This window comes from Anomaloglossus baeobatrachus, chromosome 11 (genome assembly GCF_048569485.1).
Source record: "Anomaloglossus baeobatrachus isolate aAnoBae1 chromosome 11, aAnoBae1.hap1, whole genome shotgun sequence".
NCBI lineage: Eukaryota > Metazoa > Chordata > Amphibia > Anura > Aromobatidae > Anomaloglossus > Anomaloglossus baeobatrachus.
The window spans coordinates 142386859-142408413 of record NC_134363.1 but is presented as its reverse complement, the minus strand read 5'-3'; the positions used below and the strand labels follow the sequence as shown (position 1 = coordinate 142408413).

The window sequence follows — 21555 nt, the reverse complement described above, 5'->3', positions numbered from 1 at the left end:
CGTAATTGCATCCCAGGTTGGGGCACATAAAAACACATGGAAAATTGCCTATCAAAGCTGAATTCATGTACAGTCTACTGTGAATGGGGGCCTTTGCCCTAATTTTGGCCAAACCAGCCAATATTGATGGGTTCAGCCAACAGACTCTAATGTGTATGGAGGCTACTGATTATATTGGGGGGGAGGGGGGGGAGAAAAAGGATCTGACTTGTCTGAGGTCAGTCTGCCTATGCTTTTGTTCTAGGCTAGATTAGCTGCCACCGGCAGAGGCATCTGGCAGCCGAGCGCTCAGAGAACACAGAAGCGCTTGGCAGAGTGAGCACTCTGGTGTATGGGACAGCCGGGCGTCACAATTGCCGACAAGACACTAGCCCGAATCATTGATTGGTCAACAGCCATCTAAAGTGTATGGAGGCTTAAAGGGGTATTCACGTCTCCAATGATCCTATCCAGTTATATAGTAGGAAAAATAATAACAAATACCTCCAACTGGAAATGTAGTATAGTTTTCCTGATATAGCTATGTCTCTTACCTCATCTGCAGGGCATTGCAGCTTAGGTATTCATGATTATGACCACAATCAACTGTCACTATATGAGCGGATGTAACCATGGATACCCAAGCTACAATGCCCTGCATATGAGGTAAGAGACATGGCTACATCAGGAGACCTATACTGCATGTCTAATTGCAGCCATTTGCTAATAAATTAATAATAATACTAGTAATAATATAATATAATATTTATGTAATAATATAATATAATATTTATGTAATAATATAATATAATATTTATGTAATAATATAATATAATATTTATGTTATAATATAATATAATATTTATATATAATATAATATAATATTTATATATAATATAATATAATATTTATATATAATATAATATAATATTTATATATAATATAATATAATATTTATATATATATAATATTTATATATATATAATATTTATATATATATATAATATATATATATATATATATATATATATATATATATATATATATATATATATATATATATATATATATATATATATATATATATATATATATATATATATATATATATACACACATACTGCATATTGGGATAGGATCTTGAAGATGGGAATACCCCTTTAAGTCTCAAGCTGCAAAAGGTCTGAGAAGTTAATCTGCAGATCACAGTCAGATCTAGCTCATTTTAGGGGTATCTGCTCTACGACCAATTTTTTAACAGATATTACTAAATTTAGCCTGACCAGCAGATAGGCACTAATTTTAAAGTAACTTTTTTTTGATTAAGTCAAACTTTTTTCACACCCCTAATAAGCCACGAAGATGCGAGAAAGTGGGGTTGTCCCCCTCTTTTAGGCTGTGTGAAGAGCAGCTTTCTCTCCCTGGTGGCTCAGGCCAATCCCTATATTTTCCATGGTGAGCCATTCGGCTATATTTCCTCTGCAGTTGAGCACTGGTTCAGTTTTTCCACAAAAAGGGGGTTTCATAATAAGATATTCATCTTAACAGACCCAGAAATGCCAATGAGAAAGCCAATGGCCACCACTCCTTGGACACCTTAGATTGTCATACAGGACTCTTCCTTCTCCTGACTACGTTACAGGTGCAATTTTGAGTCTATTAGTTGAACGTCTGTAGGACACAAGACAGGCAACCTAAAAACTAGTCGTAAAGGGGGGGGGGGGGATGGGGAGGGCTCACACATAAGGAGGTTATCCGATGATTTGTTGACCATGACCCTTAATCCTGGAGAACTTTGTTCTCAAGAGAGATTCTCTCCAAAGAGGTGATCAAGATTTATGGAAACAAGTGGTTTGCATAATTTCCATTCTTGTCAAAATATCTTATCGAGCTGGGAGAGGGTCAAGACTAGTTCAGTCTACGTTATAGATTAATAATTATTTTTAAAACTAAATTTTAGGCCACTTTCACATTGCGTTTTGATTTCTGTTCAGTGGTGCCGTCGGGGCTTTTGTCTGAACCCCCCGCAAAACAGGTGTCAGATGTATGCGCCAACGGGGCCAATGACTAACGGTGCAGACAGAGTGGAATACGTCTGAGTGTCTGTCTCCTGTAAGCATACTCCCGAAAATGGTGCACGAAAGAGCACATGGGGACTCAGTCTGCGCCATTACAGTCAATGGCCCCGTCGGCACATACTTCCAAAACTAATTTTGCGGGTGGTTCAGACGGAAGCCCAGATGGGACCACTGAACAAAGATCAGAACGCAATGTGAAAGGGGCCTTATTTGGAGAACCCCTTTGAGCATGACTAGCTAACAAACAATATGCCAAACAGGTGCCTCTTTGATTCTTCTGGTTCCAACAATCTGTTCTGGCAGGAGATGCGTTTATCGAAAGAGTCATAGTCACAACCATCAATAAAATTGTATATACAAAAGCCTTAAAAACACAAGCAAGCAATGCAGCCAGGCAATGAGTGAAGGCAGCGGCACTGGGTTACACAGGCATGGAGATTACCAGCAGGTAGAGAAAGGTAAGGGTCCACCTTAGTTAGTTAGGCCACATCTGGAGTAATGCTTTCATTTCTGTAGGCCACATCTCCAGAGTGGTATTAACAGACTAGAAAAAGAAAGAAGAGCAACTAGATGGTGCACGGTCTACAGGAAAAAAGCATGAAAATTGAAACCCTTCACGGATGACCATTACCTTGTGACTACACCAAACTGAGGACAGGAACCGGAGGCTGGTGGAAAGTAATCTTGGATACTCTAAGGCTATGTGTCCACGGTAGAATGTACCTGCGGATTTTTCTGCCTGAAAATCCGCGACTTTCGCGGCAAATCCGCACCCGCGGATTTGCCGCGGATTTACCGCGGATTTGCCGCGGATTTTGATGCGGATTTTTTTTTTTTTTTTCCCCATTCAAAACCAAAAATCCGCACCAAATCTGCACCAAACAATTGACATGCTGCAGATTTTTCCGGATCAAAATCCGCGGCAAATCCGCAGCGGAAAAATCCGCAGCATGGACACAGCATTTCCAAAATGCCATTGAAATGGCTTGGAAGTGCCGCTGCTGCAGATTTTCGGGAAATCCGCGGCAAAATCCGCGGCAAAATCCGCGCAAAATCCGCAGCGTGGGCACATAGCCTTAAAAGGAGTTGTCCGGGATCAGTAGAAAAAAGGGTCTACATTCAAAGTGCATTGGAAGGATCTAATATTGAAAAGGGCCAAGGTGCAATACCAAAAACACAACTCATGGGCAAATAAATATAAATTATATATATATATATATATATATATATATATATATATATATATATATATATATATATATTATACATACATACACACACACACACACACACACACACACACGTATATATTACACACACACAGTACACACCAAATGTTTGGACACACCTTCTTATTCAAAGAGTTTTCTTTATTTTCATGACTCTGAAAATTGTAGATTCACATTGAGGACATCAAAGCTATGAATTAACACATGTGGAATGAAATACTTAAAAAATTGTGAAGCAACTGAAAATATGTCTTATATTCTAGGTTCTTTAAAGTAGCCACCTTTTGCTTTGATTACTGCTTTGCACACTCTTGGCATTCTCTTGATGAGCTTCAAGAGGTCGTCACCGGAAATGGTTTTCACTTCACAGGTGTGCCCTGTCAGGTTTAATAAGTGGGATTTCTTGCCTTATAAATGGGGTTGGAACCATCAGTTGTGTTGTGCAGAAGTCTGGTGGATACACAGCTGATAATCCTACTGAATAGACTGTTAGAATTTGTATTATGGCAAAAAAAAGCAGCTAAGTAAAGAAAAATGAGTGGCCATCATTACTTTAAGAAACGAAGGTTAGTCAGTCCGAAAAATTGGGAAAACTTTGAAAGTGTCCCCAAGTGCAGTGGCAAAAACCATCAAGCACTACAAAGAAACTGGCTCACATGAGGACCGCCCCAGGAAAGGAAGACCACGAGTCACCTCTGCTGCGGAGGATAAGTTTATCCAAGTCACCAGACTCAAATCGCAGGTTAACAGCAGCTCAGATTAAACACCAGGACAATGCCACACAGAGTTCTAGCAGCAGACACATCTCTAGAACAACAGTTAAGAGGAGACTTTGTGCAGCAGGCCTTCATGGTAAAATAGCTGCTAGGAAACCACTGCTAAGGACAGGCAACAAGCAGAAGAGACATACACGTGAGCACTCAGCGGGCCAGAGTTCATGTTTCAATGACAAAAGAGGATAAAAGTGCTGCCAGACAGCTCTGGCAGGGGCTAATTCCCCTATGAAAATAAAGAACAAAAAAAAATATCAGGCAAGGAGCATCCAACCAGGAGATCCATCCAGGAGATCCTTATATTCCAGGTCACTGCACGTGGCATAACGCGTGGGGCCTTGTGCTCTCTCCCACTCATCTTCCATTTTTCTTTGGGTGCTTTTTCCTTAGGGTGACAAATCAGTATTTTTTTCCATTTATTTTGGATATCATTTACTGTAGATATTGTTCTCTTTAGTCTCATTTATAGCACCTCTTCAGATATTGTATTTCTAGCCATATATTACTGGGCTATTTGGTAGATAGTAGGTGTTCCATATTTATTACAATATGGACCTTGTTTAGGCAACAAAAACTTTCCTCATTTTTTTTGCTTTTTGAATGTTTTTATGCTGCTTGTACACTTTATGTAAAGGTATTTTTTCTATTTATCTTACATATGCCTTTAGATTTTCTATTAAAAGGGTTACTGGTGCACTATAGTCACCTTCTTTTCCTCTCATCTAGGCACATGTTAAAGGCCAGTGTCCGAGATGGACAGCGGGATTTAACAGGTTAACAATCCACTCAGCTCCACTCACGATTGTTAACAGCAGGTTCTGGCTGTAATGCACAGCCATTGCCTGCCGGGTATGGGGCGAGCTCACCCAGTGAGCCTGCTCCATGTACATATACGGTGGATGTCGTGAAGGGGTTAATTAAATAACCTTATAATTTCACACTTGCCAATGGGGCTATTTTAGGTTTATAATCTTTGTCTTTCAGCAAAAGTTTTCAGCAGGCTCCTTATCAGCAGAGGCAGGATTACAATGATAGCTAACCTCTATAAACAGGATCCACTAATCACAATACATGATGTCACAGCTCTCCTGCTCCCTCTCCCTTTCACAATGACAATTGCACATGCTCATTAAATGTTCCAATATAAAAAGATGGGGTTAGAATTTTTCATTGTGTCAAAGTACATTTGTTGTTTCCTGAAACAGGAAATTAGAGCCTAAAATCCACAGTGGTAAGAGTGAAAATTGCCAGATGTATAACTTATTTTTAATACAGAGCAAAAAACATTGTTTTAAAATAAAAAAAAACAATGCATCTAACATGAAATCGGATTTAAAGGGAACCTGATAGGAGAGGTGAGAGATCATCCTGTGACGCTGCGTATTCATTAGCATGATAGCACCCCCACAGGGGTGTACTAACATGCTAATGGGGGCGACTGGCAAGGGCGGTAACACCCAGGGGACTAGTCCCCTCACTCATTAGAATACAGTAAAAGATGTTTAGAAATACTTTTTCTAAAGATCTCTTTATCTATGCTAGTGTATACAGGGACAGTTAGGCAGGGATTAGCAATATACACCCAGAACTGCTCGTGGTTCTGGGTGCATATTGGATCTGATAGGTTCCCTTTAAACAACAGGACATTTTCTGATGACACTCCCTTTAAAGCTTAAGAGTATGGGAAAAAACAAAGCCACCAAGCATCCATCTTACTGCACAGCCTGAGGAAGCCATTGTGCAAAACGCGCGTCAGGGGTTCGATGGTCACCATCATGGGTTTTTCTTTCCTCCAAGTGTTTGTTCAATGTTTTGCATTTTAATATTGCATTGAAACTGTTATCTTCCCTTGTGCTTTTATCTAATACTTGAAGTGCTCGCCCAAACGGGTCTTCATGATTGTTTAAAAAAAACAAATGTATTCACCGTACAAGGGGGAACTAGTGATTTATTATTTCTTTAAGTTATTGTAAAAGGTTTGAACCTAGTTTATTGTCAAGTTGATTATATACTCTCTTCCTATGTGAGCTTCCTTTTTTTAAATTTTTGGCAAGCCCCTTTATTTATTGATTAAGAAACCACTGGAATGAGGTTTTTTTCCCCTCTGTAGTAATCTATTATTTTCATTCTTACCTGTTCTTAAAGATTGATTCTTTTTCTATTTTCCATTTTCTGGAGGCGTTCATTTATATTGGCTATTTGCTGTATGGTATGAGTATACCGAATGCGATGCGGGCACTTTTACACTGTTTGATGTTGAAGGTAACTGCAGCACAAGGACATTTCCCAATTACGGAGTTGGCACTGCGAGAACTTTGTCTTCGCAGGAGACTATTGAAAGCTTACTGGGTTTCATACGCTTCATTTATAATCAAACGTTGCGGCTCCGTTTGTGATTTGAAAAGGATGAAGTAGTCTGCGAGACGTTATTATGACCTTGTCTCATGAATAAGTATTCACGCCGTGGAATCCTGGTGAGGAGCAAACATCAAATGCCGGTAGCTGTTGGGATTTGATTTAGGAAATGAAACGCAATATCAATGACTTTTCTGTCCTCTACATACCGTGCACCCAGTGCAAGTAGTGAGCGAGCGCCGAGCCTCATAGCGGCTCCCAATACAAGCAAATATCAGATAACTAATCTTCATTCATCATTCAAAGTGTTCAGAACAACAAGTTGGCCGTAAGCTCAGGACCAGCGGCCAACGTGGACTAGGGGGCTACAACATCTATCACTGGAGAAGCCATGAAAGACGCGGACCAAAGGACTATTATATCATGCAGGGAGGGTCCTTACTTTTAGGCTGGAAACACACTTATGCGTGTTAAATCGGTCCGAGTTGCATGATAAAAACTCGGCTGATTTTAGTTCACGTTAGATCATTGTGCAATGCAACTGCACTGCGATCCTGGGATTTTTCTCATGATTGCAGTGCGTGTGTAATGCGTGTTTGATGCTTATGGGATCCGTTTCTTTTTCTCAGCAGCTGTCATCTGCCATTCAGCTCTGCTACATGGCCGCTGACAGCAGCTACAGACAGAGCCATGTAGCAGAGCTGAATGGCCGCTGACAGTGTGAAGCCCCACAGGTGTTGTGTCGGTGCATTACCTTCAGGGACTCCACTCGGCTGGATCTCCGTCACTGGTAGGAAATCTTCTGTTTTGATCGTGACGCCACTCTCAGTATTGCGGCCAGTAGGGACCGCCACTGCAGGTTGAGGGTCGCCTGGGGCTGATGGTGTGTGCAGTTAGATGTAGTAGCCTCCTGAGAGTGAGGCAAGCCCCAGGGCCCTGTGTAGGTTTGTAGTACCACAAGTCGCAGAATGACCACACAGGCAGGATGTCTTTCAGGGTTTTTACTCACTTCAGGTGGCAGGGTGAGTAACCCGGGCGTAGCTGAGATGAACCAGGTAGGAACCAGGTATCCTTCAGGCTGACTTTATGAGGGTGACTACTGACTCGCCTTCCTTAGCCCTTGGTGGTTTGGGGTGACCCCGACTTTGAGTCCCTATGGGGGTCACCCAGGGAAGATGCTGCAGCCTCTCTCCCCTTCGTTCGCCGTATGCTTGTTCCCCGGACCAGGCCACTCCAGCCTCTTGCCTCCTATGACCTATGGGCCCTCACTGCGGTTACGTGGCTGCGGCTTTTGTAGTGTTGTGGTGTGGGCTGTAAGAGCCCCACACCGGCAGGTTTAGCAGGGAAAGGTGAATCTATCCTCGCTTCGGGATCTGCCGCCCGGTTGGGCCTGGTGCTCTCTAGAAGTCTCCGTACTTCCCACTCCGTGCACTCTCTAGCTGAAGCTGGCTTTCAGGCAGCACTTCTAGTTGACCGTTCTCCCCCGTCTGTAGTCACTGCGCGGGCGCTGTTAGACAGCAACAGCCCCACAGGTCTGCTCCTCACTGAGCCCTCTGGAGTTCTGCTCTAACCGACTCACTGGTGGGTTTTTCCATCTCTGCTCTTTCTGCTGACATCTCCTCAGTCCGAGCTCCAAGCTCTAACTAACTCCTCCTATCTCTCTTTTCTTCCCCACTTGTGTCTGCCTACGCCACCTAGCAACCAGACTCTCTTACCACACCCCTTGAGAGGAGATGGAAGCTCTCACCCCCTCCACTATTCCAGTGAAGGCGTAGGCTCTGCCCCCTCCTGGGTTCCCCAGGGGTCCTCTCTTAGGTACATGTGTGAGACCTGATCACTATGCGCCTGTGTTCCACACCCCAGTCAGCCATCTGGATTACCTGTATTGTACTGTCCCCAGCATGGGTGCAGTACTCAGTGGTGCCTGACCAGGTCAGGGGCGCCACATTCCCCCTTAGTTATCACCAGCACGTCCTCGGGCTGCAAGACAACATTTTAAAATGCATAAAACATTAAAACATGTAAAACATTTTTAAAAGCACCAGGTATCAGACATCACCACCCTCCACCCACAAGTCCGTTAACCCACCCAAAACCCTCTCACGTTGGCCGCAACTTCAGCCACTTCTGGCAGGATGTATAGGCGGCTTTCATGGGCTGGTGGTTTCAGGGTATACCTGGCCTGGTGGATCCGCGCCGTCAGCCTCTTCTGGCAGGATGCAGAGGCGGACTCCACAGTTGGTGCTGACCAGGTACCCTCTTTGTGGTGGTGAGCCAAGGCCCCATAAACAGGCGTGCTCTCTGGTCGCAGGTGAGCCAAGGCCCTTTTCTACGGACGGGCCCCCCTGGTTGCAGACGAGCCAGGCCCCTAAACAGGCTGGCCCTGGTGGTGGTGCCACTGGTGTAACTATTTACACTGCGAGAGTTTGTGGCTATAGCAAGTTCATAGCCTTAAGTTTATTTCTCACAATAGTTTTTGTGGGCGCATTTCTTAAACGTTGCAAAACAAAACTTTTCAAAACTGATCAAAACTGTAACTTCTTACTTTCCTTTACTTTACTCCTCTTTTTCACTAGGGCGTGGGCATGTTGGGCACTGGCACCTGTGACTTTCTTGCTCTTTGTCTCTTTCTTCATCTGTGGTTGCCTCATCTATAGGTTCTGTGTCTTTCCTTTCTTGGTCTGCATCTGATTCCTTTTCTGTATCTGTTTCTTTATCTCTGTCTTGTCTTTCTTGTCTTTCTTGTCTTTCTTGTCTTTCTTGTCTTTCTTGTCTTTCTTGTCTTTCTTGTCTTTCTTGTCTTTCTTGTCTTTCTTGTCTTTCTTGTCTGGGACATGGTGCTACATCGAGCGCATACAATCCCCTTTCACCTTCATGCAGAGTGAACTGTACTGCTTCTCCAATTTTCAAATTTCTGCCTGAATGTCCTCTGGGCAGGTGGGCTTGAACATCTCTCCTGTTAACAAATATCCCTTCTTTTATTCCTGGTGCTACAATGAAGCCATAACCACTTTTCAAGTTGAAATCTTCCACTACGCCATAACACAGGGGTCCTCTAGCCTGGGCTTTGGACTCTCTCAACAAACGCTTCTCCTTTAGGTCTCTGGCGGTGACTGCTCTCTGTTCAGGAGACTGTGGTGCTGGAGCAAACTGTGTTCTTCTGCGCCGTGTCTTGCGGGCTGGATTCATGCCTGCAGGCTCCCAGGTGAGGTCTTTGGGCTGATCTTCGTCTGCTGACGGTGTCAAGTCTTCCTCCTCCCAGCGGGAATAGGGCAGCATCTCCGGCTCTGGGTAGGGGTCTGCTGCGGCTGGCGTCGGAGTTAGCCCTTCTGCTTCCTGGCCTCCTCTCCCCCTTAGTTCTTCCTGGCACTCCTCTGGTGGCAGGACTGGGGATGGACTTTCTTCTGCTGGCCCGGGCGGGGGACTCTCCGGCGCGGCTGCAGGGGTTGCCTGAATCTCCTCAGGGGTGCATGGGGGGCGCAGGTACAGATCCACCAACCACTGGGGAAACTTGGCCTCCATGTCAGCCCTCATCTGCCAGTATTCTTCCTCCAGCGTGGGCTTCCTATCAGAGACCTCCGTGGATTGGGGAGCGGTATCAGCTCTGGCCTTGCAGGCCGGGGTAAATGGTATGTCTCTTTTATCTTGGCGGGCCGCGCCCTGTATGGCGGCGGCCTGGTCTTGGCGGGCCGGGCAGGGCATCGCTGCGGCGGCCTGGTCTGTGCGGGCCGGGCAGGGCATCGCTGCGGCGGCCTGATCTGTGCGGGCCGGGCAGGGCATCGCTGCGGCGGCCTGATCTGTGCGGGCCGGGCAGGGCATCGCTGCGGCGGCCTGGTCTGTGCGGGCCGGGCAGGGCATCGCTGCGGTGGTCGGAGCTTGGCGGGCCGCACCCGGCGGGGCTGCGGCCTGGTTCAGCATATCACCTGCGGCGCGGACGAGCGTCGCTGCTGCGTTGGAGTCTTGGCGGGCTGGGTTCAGCAGGGTGGCAGCCTGGGTCAGCGTCACACCTGCAGCACGGATGAGCACTGCCGTGGTGGTCGGAGCCCTGCGGGACAGGCGGGGCATCGCTGCAGCGGCCTGAGCTTGGCGGGCTGCTTCTAGCGTGGCTGCGGCCTGGTCCAGCATCGCCGCGCCGGGCGCCTCTTCGGGGACCGCGGGCGTGGCTGCAGGGGTCGGGGCACTCGCGCTGGCCGGGGCATCACTTGACTCACCCACCGGTGGCAGCATCGGGGTCTGCGTCGTCGCCGCTCGGTCTGACATGCGTCGCGCGGCTCCCTCCTCGTAGGTCCGCACCGCCGCAGCCATCCCCAGGAACTCCGCGTACTCTTCTCTGACCTGCTCTATGACCCGGGTCTCCAGTCGATCACAGAACTGGGCCAGCTCCCGATACCACCAGGCGGCGGAGCCTGGTGCTGGGTTCCCGCTGTCAGACGCCATTCCTTCTGCGCCGTCTTCCGCACGATCTCCCAGCGGTGGCCCCGTCGCTGCCTCCTGTAGCAAGCTGTCCAGCTTCTGTTCTGCCTCTTTCAGCAGCTCCTCTCCCAGCAGCAGGCTTGTGGCTCCCCTTCTGCTCCGCCGTTTCTCGACGCTTCCACTCTCATAGCTGGCAAGCTCAGAACTCTGCAGAGGATCTCTGGGTAGCCACACCTCTTCGTGGGCGGTAACTTCTTCCAGCGCGGGCTGCTGTTGTTTTTCAGCGCGCTTTTCATGGTGGCAATATGGCGGCGCTTCCAATTTTTCAAGCGGACCGCCCAGGCACATGGTCACCTGTCTTAACAGGTCTAGTCCTTATCCTGTTCGTGACGCCAGATGTGAAGCCCCACAGGTGTTGTGTCGGTGCATTACCTTCAGGGACTCCACTCGGCTGGATCTCCGTCACTGGTAGGAAATCTTCTGTTTTGATCGTGACGCCACTCTCAGTATTGCGGCCAGTAGGGACCGCCACTGCAGGTTGAGGGTCGCCTGGGGCTGATGGTGTGTGCAGTTAGATGTAGTAGCCTCCTGAGAGTGAGGCAAGCCCCAGGGCCCTGTGTAGGTTTGTAGTACCACAAGTCGCAGAATGACCACACAGGCAGGATGTCTTTCAGGGTTTTTACTCACTTCAGGTGGCAGGGTGAGTAACCCGGGCGTAGCTGAGATGAACCAGGTAGGAACCAGGTATCCTTCAGGCTGACTTTATGAGGGTGACTACTGACTCGCCTTCCTTAGCCCTTGGTGGTTTGGGGTGACCCCGACTTTGAGTCCCTATGGGGGTCACCCAGGGAAGATGCTGCAGCCTCTCTCCCCTTCGTTCGCCGTATGCTTGTTCCCCGGACCAGGCCACTCCAGCCTCTTGCCTCCTATGACCTATGGGCCCTCACTGCGGTTACGTGGCTGCGGCTTTTGTAGTGTTGTGGTGTGGGCTGTAAGAGCCCCACACCGGCAGGTTTAGCAGGGAAAGGTGAATCTATCCTCGCTTCGGGATCTGCCGCCCGGTTGGGCCTGGTGCTCTCTAGAAGTCTCCGTACTTCCCACTCCGTGCACTCTCTAGCTGAAGCTGGCTTTCAGGCAGCACTTCTAGTTGACCGTTCTCCCCCGTCTGTAGTCACTGCGCGGGCGCTGTTAGACAGCAACAGCCCCACAGGTCTGCTCCTCACTGAGCCCTCTGGAGTTCTGCTCTAACCGACTCACTGGTGGGTTTTTCCATCTCTGCTCTTTCTGCTGACATCTCCTCAGTCCGAGCTCCAAGCTCTAACTAACTCCTCCTATCTCTCTTTTCTTCCCCACTTGTGTCTGCCTACGCCACCTAGCAACCAGACTCTCTTACCACACCCCTTGAGAGGAGATGGAAGCTCTCACCCCCTCCACTATTCCAGTGAAGGCGTAGGCTCTGCCCCCTCCTGGGTTCCCCAGGGGTCCTCTCTTAGGTACATGTGTGAGGCCTGATCACTATGCGCCTGTGTTCCACACCCCAGTCAGCCATCTGGATTACCTGTATTGTACTGTCCCCAGCATGGGTGCAGTACTCAGTGGTGCCTGACCAGGTCAGGGGCGCCACAACAGCACACACAGACAGAGCCATGTAGCAGAGCTGAATGGCCACTGACAGCAGCCACAGACAGAGCCATGTAGCAGAGCTGAATGGCCGCTGACCGCAGACACAGACAGAGCCGCACGATCAGAATGAAGTCGGATGAACATCACCCGACTTCATTGTCATCCCGCGGCTCTCTGCGTGGCATGGCCTGATTTTCGGTCACTGGTGAAGGTCTCACCGGTGACCGCAAATCCTGAGTGACCGCAGTGAGCCACGCGATCAGCAGTGCTGTCACTGATGTTACCCACGGCCACAGCAGAAGTCCGCCCGCTGAGATCTGTGGCAGCGGGTAACCTGAGTGACTTCATCGCTGATAGCGCGACTGACTTCAGTCGCTGCGGGGAGCTCACAGAGAGCGGTCGTAGTCTGTGACCGCTCTGTCAATTTCTGATGTAGCAGAGCTGACAGCGTCGAGGGACCTCTGTGGATTACGTCGGATATGGAAGGGTATTTGGGGACTTGAGTAAAGTGGTGAAAGAGGGTTGGGTTTTTTTGTTATTTATTTCAAATAAATGATTTTTTGGTGTATGTCTTCATTTTCTTAATCTTACAGGTTAATCATGGAAGGTATCTCGGGAAGACGCCTGCCATGATTAACCTAGGACTTAATGGCAGCAGCCCATAGCTGCCACTAACTCCTTATTACCTCGATTGCCACCGCACCAGGGCAATTCGTGATGGCCGGGTACAGTCCCGGGACAGTCGCATCTAATGGATGCGGCTATTCCGGGCGGCTGCTAGCTGATATTGTTAGGGTGGGGGCTCCCCATAACGTGGGGCTCCCCATCCTGAGAATACCAGCCTTCAGCCGTGTGGCTTTACCCTGGCTGATATTAAAATTGGAGGGAACCGCACGCCGTTTTTTTAATTTATTTATTTTACTGCATGATATAGACCCGCCCACCGGCAGCTGTGATTGGTTGCAGTGAGACAGCTGTCACTCATTGTGGGCGCGTGTCTGACTGCAACCAATCATAGGTGCCGGTGGGCGGATAAAGCAGCGAATACGAGATTGAAGAATAAGCGGCCGGCTTTTTCAAAAGAGAAGAAGCCGCCGGAGCAGTGTGAACACCGTGCAGCGCCGCGTCGGTGATCGGGAATCGGTGAGTTTGAGAGAGGGGGGAGAGGGATAGACCGACATGGACAGAGAGAGAGAGAGAGAAAGACCAACAGAGAGAGAGAGACCGACCGACAGAGAGAATAGAGACCGAGAGGGAGAAACTGACTGACACAGATAGAGATTGACTGATATTGTGAGACAGCACTCATTTCCAGTGTTTTGTGAAACATGCGATAAATGTATTTAGAAAAACGAATGTCACTAGGATGGTGTGAGTGCCGGTCCGTGTGACATCTGTTTATTTACCCGCTCCCATAGAGTTGCATTGGAGAAACTCACCAAAATGCAGCATGCTGCGATTTTTTTTTCAGTCCGATTTGGACTGAGAAAAAAAATAGCAGATGGGAGCTGCCTCATTGATTAACATGTGTCCGAGTGCAATGCAAGAATTTCTCGCATTGCACTCGTGCGAGATAATCGCAAGTGAGAAGCCGGCCTAAAGGAATCTGTCAGCAGATTTTTGCTACCTCATCTGAAAGTAGCATGATGTAGGTAAAGAGATCCTGAATCCAATGATATATCACTAAAGGCCGCTTTACACGCTACGACATCGCTAAAGCGATGTCGTTGGAGTCACGGAATTTGTGACGCACATCTGGCCGCTTTAGCGATGTCGTTGCGTGTGACACCTATGAGCGATTTTGACGCAGAAAGGAGGCGGTTCGCCGGTCACAGTGACGTCGCTAGGCAGGTAAGTAGTGTGACGGGTCCGCGCGATTTTGTGCGCCACGGGCAGCGATTTGCCCGTGACGCACAAACGATGGGGGTGGGTACGCACGCTAGCAATCTTGCTAGCGAGATCGCAGCGTGTAAAGCGGCCCTTAGTTTACTGGGTGCAGCCATTCTGACACAATCAGAGGTTTTAGATTTAGCAATGTAGCTAAGCTGAGAAAGTTAACCCCACCCACACCAGGCTCTCTATGTACAATGTCTATAAAAGGCGGATCCCCAGCACAAAGAGCATCCATAGAAACTTGAAATATAGTTCAAATTTCATTTTAGTCCAATAATGGTTAAAAAAGGGGGAAGAAGGAATAAAACATAACCCCTCCGATCTTCGAGTTTCAGACGCGATTGCCCTTAGTCACTTAGAGCACTGTCCGGATTTTCCTGATTCACGCTTTTTTTATGTACAATGTCTATAGACTGCAGGATGAATGCCGACTAGCTAACCTCGTCTGGCAATGATAACTTCTTAAAGCTAAAACAAGCACTGCAGGTAAACAACAGCACACAGCGTGATAAGAGTGACATCGCTAAAAACTCTAGGTTAACCCCTACAGCATGCAGTCTTCAGATTACATAGCAAAAACCTGCTGACAGATTGCCTCTAATACCCCTCTATTTATCACTATATCATGGAGCTCAACCGCCGCATGGAGATTACTGCATGCCGATATTTAGATCTCCCATTTCTATAATTTTGGCTGCAGTGAGCACCCCCTAGTGGTGACCACTTGCGGTGAGAATTTTAGGAATTGACCAGTGAAAACAAATTATTATCTATCCACAAGATAAGTGTCTGATGAGTGGAGGTGCGACCACTAGGCAGATTGACCGGGAACTAATATCCCTGGAGCAAGAGGACAGACGCTCAACCACTGCTCCATTTAGTCTCTATACGGATCCTGTTAAAAGACAAGAGCAGCGATTCGATTCCGCATGTGCGCTGCCGTTCCATTCCAATAGGTAGAAAAGTTCCTCATTCTGCAGATTGGTGCAGATCTTAGCGGTTGGACCCCCATCGATCAGCAAATTATCACCTATTATCACAAGGAAAAACATCCAGAAAACTTGTAGTTTACGTACCCTAATCAACACCATAGCATGCCCCAACCACCCCCGATAATTCAATATAAGTATATATAATTCTTGGGGGGTGGTTGGGCCATGTTATGGGGTGTATAAAAGGTATACACTACTCAAAAAGTTAGCGATACTTGGCTTTCCGGTGAAATTTTAGGATGATCCCAAAATGCCCTCTAACCTTTTCTGGTGGCCTTAAAGTGACATTCTCTAATCTTTTGGGATGCACATGTCCAACTTTTCAGTGTTTCATTATTTTTTTGCAAAACTTGCTGTTCTCTAACAAGGAGCCTAATTGCAAAATTCACAAAAGGTAAAGCCATGAAAATCGCTCAATAAATTTTGGGGTTCATTTAAAATTGGTTTTAAACCGTTCTCCTCATCATTCTGTTCACATTTTGAGACCTTTATGAGACCCAGACAACACCTAACAATGGATCAGCAGCACCGTGCCATTGTGAGGCTTCAAGCAGGATGTTCTCAGATGGAAGAGGCCACTGAGCTTAGAGTGTCACAGAGTGTCACCAGCAGGTTGTACAGAGATACAGAGAGACTGGAAGAGTCATAGAAAGGCAGCGAAGTGGACGGCGTTTGGCCACTCCTACACGGATGACCGCTTCATTGTGAACAATGCCCTTCGGAACCGGATGATGAATCCCGAACAATACAGGCACTTTAAAGGGAGGTGATAGGTGCCCAAGTTTACATCAGCATGATCTGTGTGCTAGATGATATGCAAGATACCGGATTACACCACCAGACACAGGTGCCATCTATTAGGGTTAGGGACCAGTGGGTCTCAGTGCTGTTCACTGATGAAAAATGATTCACACTGAACAGAACTGATGGCCACCAACGATGTTGTAGAAGTCAAGGAGAGCGCTGTGCATCAGACACTGTGGTCACTAGATGAGCCTTTAGTGGTGGTGGTGTTACAGTGTGGGCTGGTGTGTCTAGTCACTACACTGCGTGACTGGTACAGTGACAGACCCTACTATTGGAATAATATACAGCAATTAATTCAGCCTTTCTGACTCTGCATGAACAATATCGGCCTAAGTTCATCTTCACGAACGACAATGCTCCAGTTCATTGAGGTCGTATCATTAGGGAATGGCTGCTGGAGACTGTGGGACCTCAAATGGAACGGCTTGCACTTTCTCCAGACCTGAATCCCATAGAAAACCTATGGGATCACCTGAGTCGCTGGGTAGAGGCCGTAACTCTGTACCCCAGAACCTCCATGACCCGAGGTCCACCTTTCAATAAAAATGAAATGCCATGTCCCTGCAGACAATACCTCCATCGTTGAACGGCAGGAGGCGTCGTCAGCTGTAATTGATGCTTAAGGCCAAATGGTAAGTTATTCAGACATTGATATTTTGGGTGAGGAAGGGTATACCCACCGCTGTTCTTGGCTTTTGTTTTAATAAACTGTTTCAGGTGAGGAAATTCCCATTGCCGCTTCGATTTAAATGCCCGACTCATATGGTAAAATATCAAGGTAGCGGGAACTTTTTACATTTTACATAAATTTCACCCAAAAGCCAAAGATCCTTAACTTTTTCTGAGTAGTGTGAAGGTTGAGGGGGCTGGCTTAGCTCCTGAAATAGGTGGATGACCAAGCCCCAGTTCAGACACAGTACTCAGGTGTCATGTCTTGTGTAGAACATATGGCTTGAAGTCAACATACATTACTAATTTCAGTGCTCCTAACTTTAGCTTTGGCCGGACAACCACTTTAATGTGACACCAGCGGGAGACAATAGAACAGGTATATCAAATATTCTGGATCATTGGAAGATTATATATAACCTACGTGAAGAAACCTGTATAGGACATAATCACATGATAGGCCCTAGAACGTCTACTTAAATCAGATTATCAACTATTACTAAACAAAAAGATAGGAAAATTGAGGTTTTGTTTTGGGTTTCTTTTTTTTTTTGCCTCCACACAAAGTTTCTTGTTGCAGAGCCCCAAATATAAAAATATAAATCATTCCCCCGAGGAATGAGACATCCCTACCTCCCACATGTAGACATTGTTCTTCACTTGGGAACGCTTCTTCTTCTCTCCGGCAAAAGGTCCAAATTTCTTGCCTCTTGGAAGCTGCTTTCTGGCCCAAATACCTAGAACAATAAGGAATGTCACATTTACAACTTGATATCTGCCCCGATTTCATCTATAACTCTACAGAACCCCAACATCCTAATAGACTTTTCAATATAATCCCCCCCCCCCCCCCCTTTTATTTTGTTTTTTTAAAGATCTGTTTTTGGTTTGTTTTAACAACTGGGGTCACATGGGTATGGAAGATTTCTATTCTGCTTTTATCATTCCTAAATTGGTGAGAATAAGTGATGGAATAACCACAAAGCTCCTATCGTCCTACAATGTTTTACAAATCAAAATTTCAAAACCTGACCACTAGCGGTCCCCAGTGATTGGAATAAGTACTGAGCCCGCGCTTCCTAAAGCACGGCATTTTATTCTGCAGCCAAAACAGCCTCTCTTGGTAGTAAAAAAGGCTTTTTTGGTGCTTCGAAAAACAAGTTTTGCTGTTTTTTGGGGGGGTTTTTTGCTGCACTTTTGGGGTCATTTGACTACAGTATGGTACATGAAACTCCTTCAACAGCAGCTGGAGGACTGTCACACGGCATCATCCAGTCTTGACAATTAAATAATTATATTGCCTCATTTTAAACATAATAAATAATGATAAATTATAATAATAAGATACATAGTATGGCAAAGCATGTGTTCTCAATGGGGAAAAAGCCACTGCCAGACACCTCTGGATGCGGCAGGGAGGCTCAGTGGTCAAGACCGCACAGTGGCTCGGTGGTCAAGAGCGCACGGTGGCTGGGTGGTCAAGAGCGCACGGTGGCTCGGTGGTCAAGACCGCACGGTGGCTCGGTGGTCAAGACCGCACGGTGGCTCGGTGGTCAAGACCGCACGGTGGCTCGGTGGTCAAGACCGCACAGTGGCTCGGTGGTCAAGACCGCACAGTGGCTCGGTGGTCAAGACCGCACAGTGGCTCGGTAGTCAAGACCGCACAGTGGCTCGGTAGTCAAGACCGCACAGTGGCTCGGTAGTAAAGACCGCACAGTGGCTCGGTAGTAAAGACCGCACAGTGGCTCAGTAGTCAAGACCACACAGTGGCTCAGTAGTCAAGACCGCACAGTGGCTCAGTAGTCAAGACCGCACAGTGGCTCAGTAGTCAAGACCGCACAGTGGCTCGTAGTCAAGACCGCACAGTGGCTCAGTAGTCAAGACCGCACAGTGGCTCAGTAGTCAAGACCGCACAATGGCTCAGTAGTCAAGACCGCACAGTGGCTCAGTAGTCAAGACTGCACAGTGGTTGGCACGGGAGCTCAGTGGTTAACAGTGTTTATATGTCTGTAAAGCTCTGCGGTATATGATGGCGTTCGCAAGTAAACGTAAAAGGTAAAGTCTCTCTCGTAAACAAAAACCATCAGACATGTGGATATAAAACATGTCTGCCTCATCTTTTCCTCAAAGTCAGAACAACCCCATGCACACCGTCTGCTCTGAACAACATCATCAATGGGTTCAGGCAACATTTAACACCTGTTTAACTCCTTGTGGTGGGTACAGGACGTTTCCATCTGTACAGTAAAAAAAAAATTAAAAAAAAATTAAAAAAAATCTTTGTATTTGCCTAGAATATAATGGGAATAGCAGATGTTACACTGTTAGGCATTTCACATAGAAATAAAAAAAGTCTGCCTCGCCTTATCATACTTTTTTCTGTAGAGCATTGCAGCCTATGGAAGACTACGGCAACCACATTGTTATATACATTTCCATCTGCTTATTCCTGCCCCCCCCAAATAAAAAAAATCACGTTATTCCCTAACACTGCCGCCTTAAAAAAAAATATTAAACTTGTTTTAAACTGCAACCATTTTATTAAAATAAAGCTTTTTTTGCTGGGGGGGGGTTGAAAGCGAAAAAAGTGGGTAAGTTAAAAGCTACAAAACGTTATGTGAAACGGATCCAATATTTATGGGAAACTTCGGACTTACACAGAGTCGGAAAGTTACACACGAGCACTAAACCCACTTCAAATTGGCCAATGTAAGATGTGCCATTTAGATAACAGCGCTGGAAATTTTTCAGTTTTTTTCTTTTACTCATGCCTGGACTGTTTAGTGGGTACGGATGCATCCGCTATCACAATATATTAAGGATGAACTGTTAGGGGTCTCCAACCTGGGAATCGCGGACCCACGAGTCGGGGGGGGGGGGGGGGGGTATCGCGGACCCATGAGGCGGGGGGGGGGGAAAATCGCAGACCCATGAGGCGGGGGGGGGGGGGGGTTTGCGGACCCATTTAGGGGGATCGCGGACCCATGAGGCGGGGGGGGGGGGGATCGCGGACCCATGAGGCGGGGGGGGGGGGGGGAGGAGATCGCGGACCCATGAGGCGGGGGGGGGGGAGACATCGCGGACCCATGAGGCGGGGGGGGGGAGAGATCGCGGACCCATGAGGCGGGGGGGGGGATCGCGGACCCATGAGGCGGGGGGGGGGTTCGCAGACCCATGAGGAGGGGGGGGGGGGATCGCAGACCCATGAGGCGGGGGGGGGGGTGGAGATCGCGGACCCATGAGGCGGGGGGGGGTGAGATCGCGGACCCATGAGGCGGGGGGGGGGGGATCGCGGACCCATGAGGCGGGGGGGGGGGGGTATCGCGGACCCATGAGGCGGGGGGGTGGAGATCGCGGACCCATGAGGCGGGGGGGGGGGGTGAGATCGCGGACCCATGAGGCGGGGGGGGGGGGGATCGCGGACCCATGAGGCGGGGGGGGGGGGTATCGCGGACCCATGAGGCGGGGGGGTGGAGATCGCGGACCCATGAGGCGGGGGGGGGGTGAGATCGCGGACCCATGAGGCGGGGGGGATCGCGGACCCATAAGGCGGGGGGGGGGGGGGGGGAGATCGCGGACCCATGAGGCGGGGGGATCGCGGACCCATGAGGCGGGGGATTGCGGGCCCATGAGACGTGGGATCGCGGGCGTAGGATGTTAGGCTCGTGACAGTCTTCCAGCTAGGAGCATTTACACCAGGCCATTCAACCAGCTATGAAGAGCAGATGTCCAGATGGTGACTTGCGAATAGCCTCACACATAGCAGCAGATCTACAAGGGGGTAGGAACCCCTGGATCTTGGTATACTGCCTCGGTGTGGTGATTTTGGTTGAAAGCTTTGGATGTCATTGTACCAGTAAAGGGGGCTCTGGGTGTCATTAATGTGAGGGATAGGGGGTGGATGGTGGCTCTCAACCCTCTCTGACAGCCAAGTATTGGGGAACTCTGACTAAGTGAAAAAGGACTTAAAGGAAAACCATTTGTTAGGAATATTCAGGCGCAGTCAGGTAGGATATATAGGACACTGATCCGATATCTAACGTAAAGCTTGCTGTCCAGACTGGATCATGTCTCCCGGCGGATGGCATGGCACATTCTCCTTCCTGCAAGTCATGGAAGATATCACAGCAGCTGAGGAGCAGCTCCCACCGTTTTTTTGGATTATCGTGTGCAATAACCGGGATGGGGGGGGGGGGGAATGGCGAATCTACCTTTGCTTTTCATCATACTACACAGGATCGAAATAAATCTTTCTGCCATTTAGTAAGTTGGAAGCATCATCTTTGGGTACATGTGGCACGGCGCCCGGCTTTGCAGCTCTCTAGGGCACTTTTCAATATTAGACTCTGCTGTCTCTGACATCTATGGGTCGGGGGAGTTTCACAGGTCTATAGACAGGGCGCCAGGATGGCTACACAATGCCCAAGAGGTCTAATCAGGCAGCATTTTCTGTGGCTTCTGCCTGGTAATTGTGACTTTACATCAACGCCTCTGATTAAAAAGTTTTGCCAAAACTTTTGGATTCTTATCCATGATTAGCGCAGTAAACAATTGCTATTTTTGAAATGCAAGCAATTGAAACCATGATAGACCCTCTTGTAGTCAATGCAGCCAGCCACTGGTGGGATCCACCATGAGTGGAAGTCATGACCCACGTGACCACAATGTCACCACCACCTCTCAATGCTTCGGACATCGGTGAACACAGTCTCAGATGCCATTATCTAGGCTCTATTCACACTTA

General features: G+C 47.9%; 1 protein-coding gene across 4 annotated transcripts in view; it reads right to left on the bottom strand.

The window, feature by feature from the left end:
* The window catches only part of PRDM2 (PR/SET domain 2), a 164737-nt gene that overhangs the window by 103276 nt on the left and 39906 nt on the right, over positions 1 to 21555 (bottom strand). For 2 of the 4 annotated variants that reach the window (XM_075328995.1, XM_075328994.1), the window contains exon 4: positions 17445 to 17548. In XM_075328995.1, the coding sequence (XP_075185110.1) occupies positions 17445 to 17548 (104 nt within the window). Of the gene's footprint in view, positions 1 to 2499; positions 2602 to 17444; positions 17549 to 21555 lie in introns of those variants that run through there. The other 2 variants (XM_075328996.1, XM_075328998.1) reach the window with 2 other exon arrangements.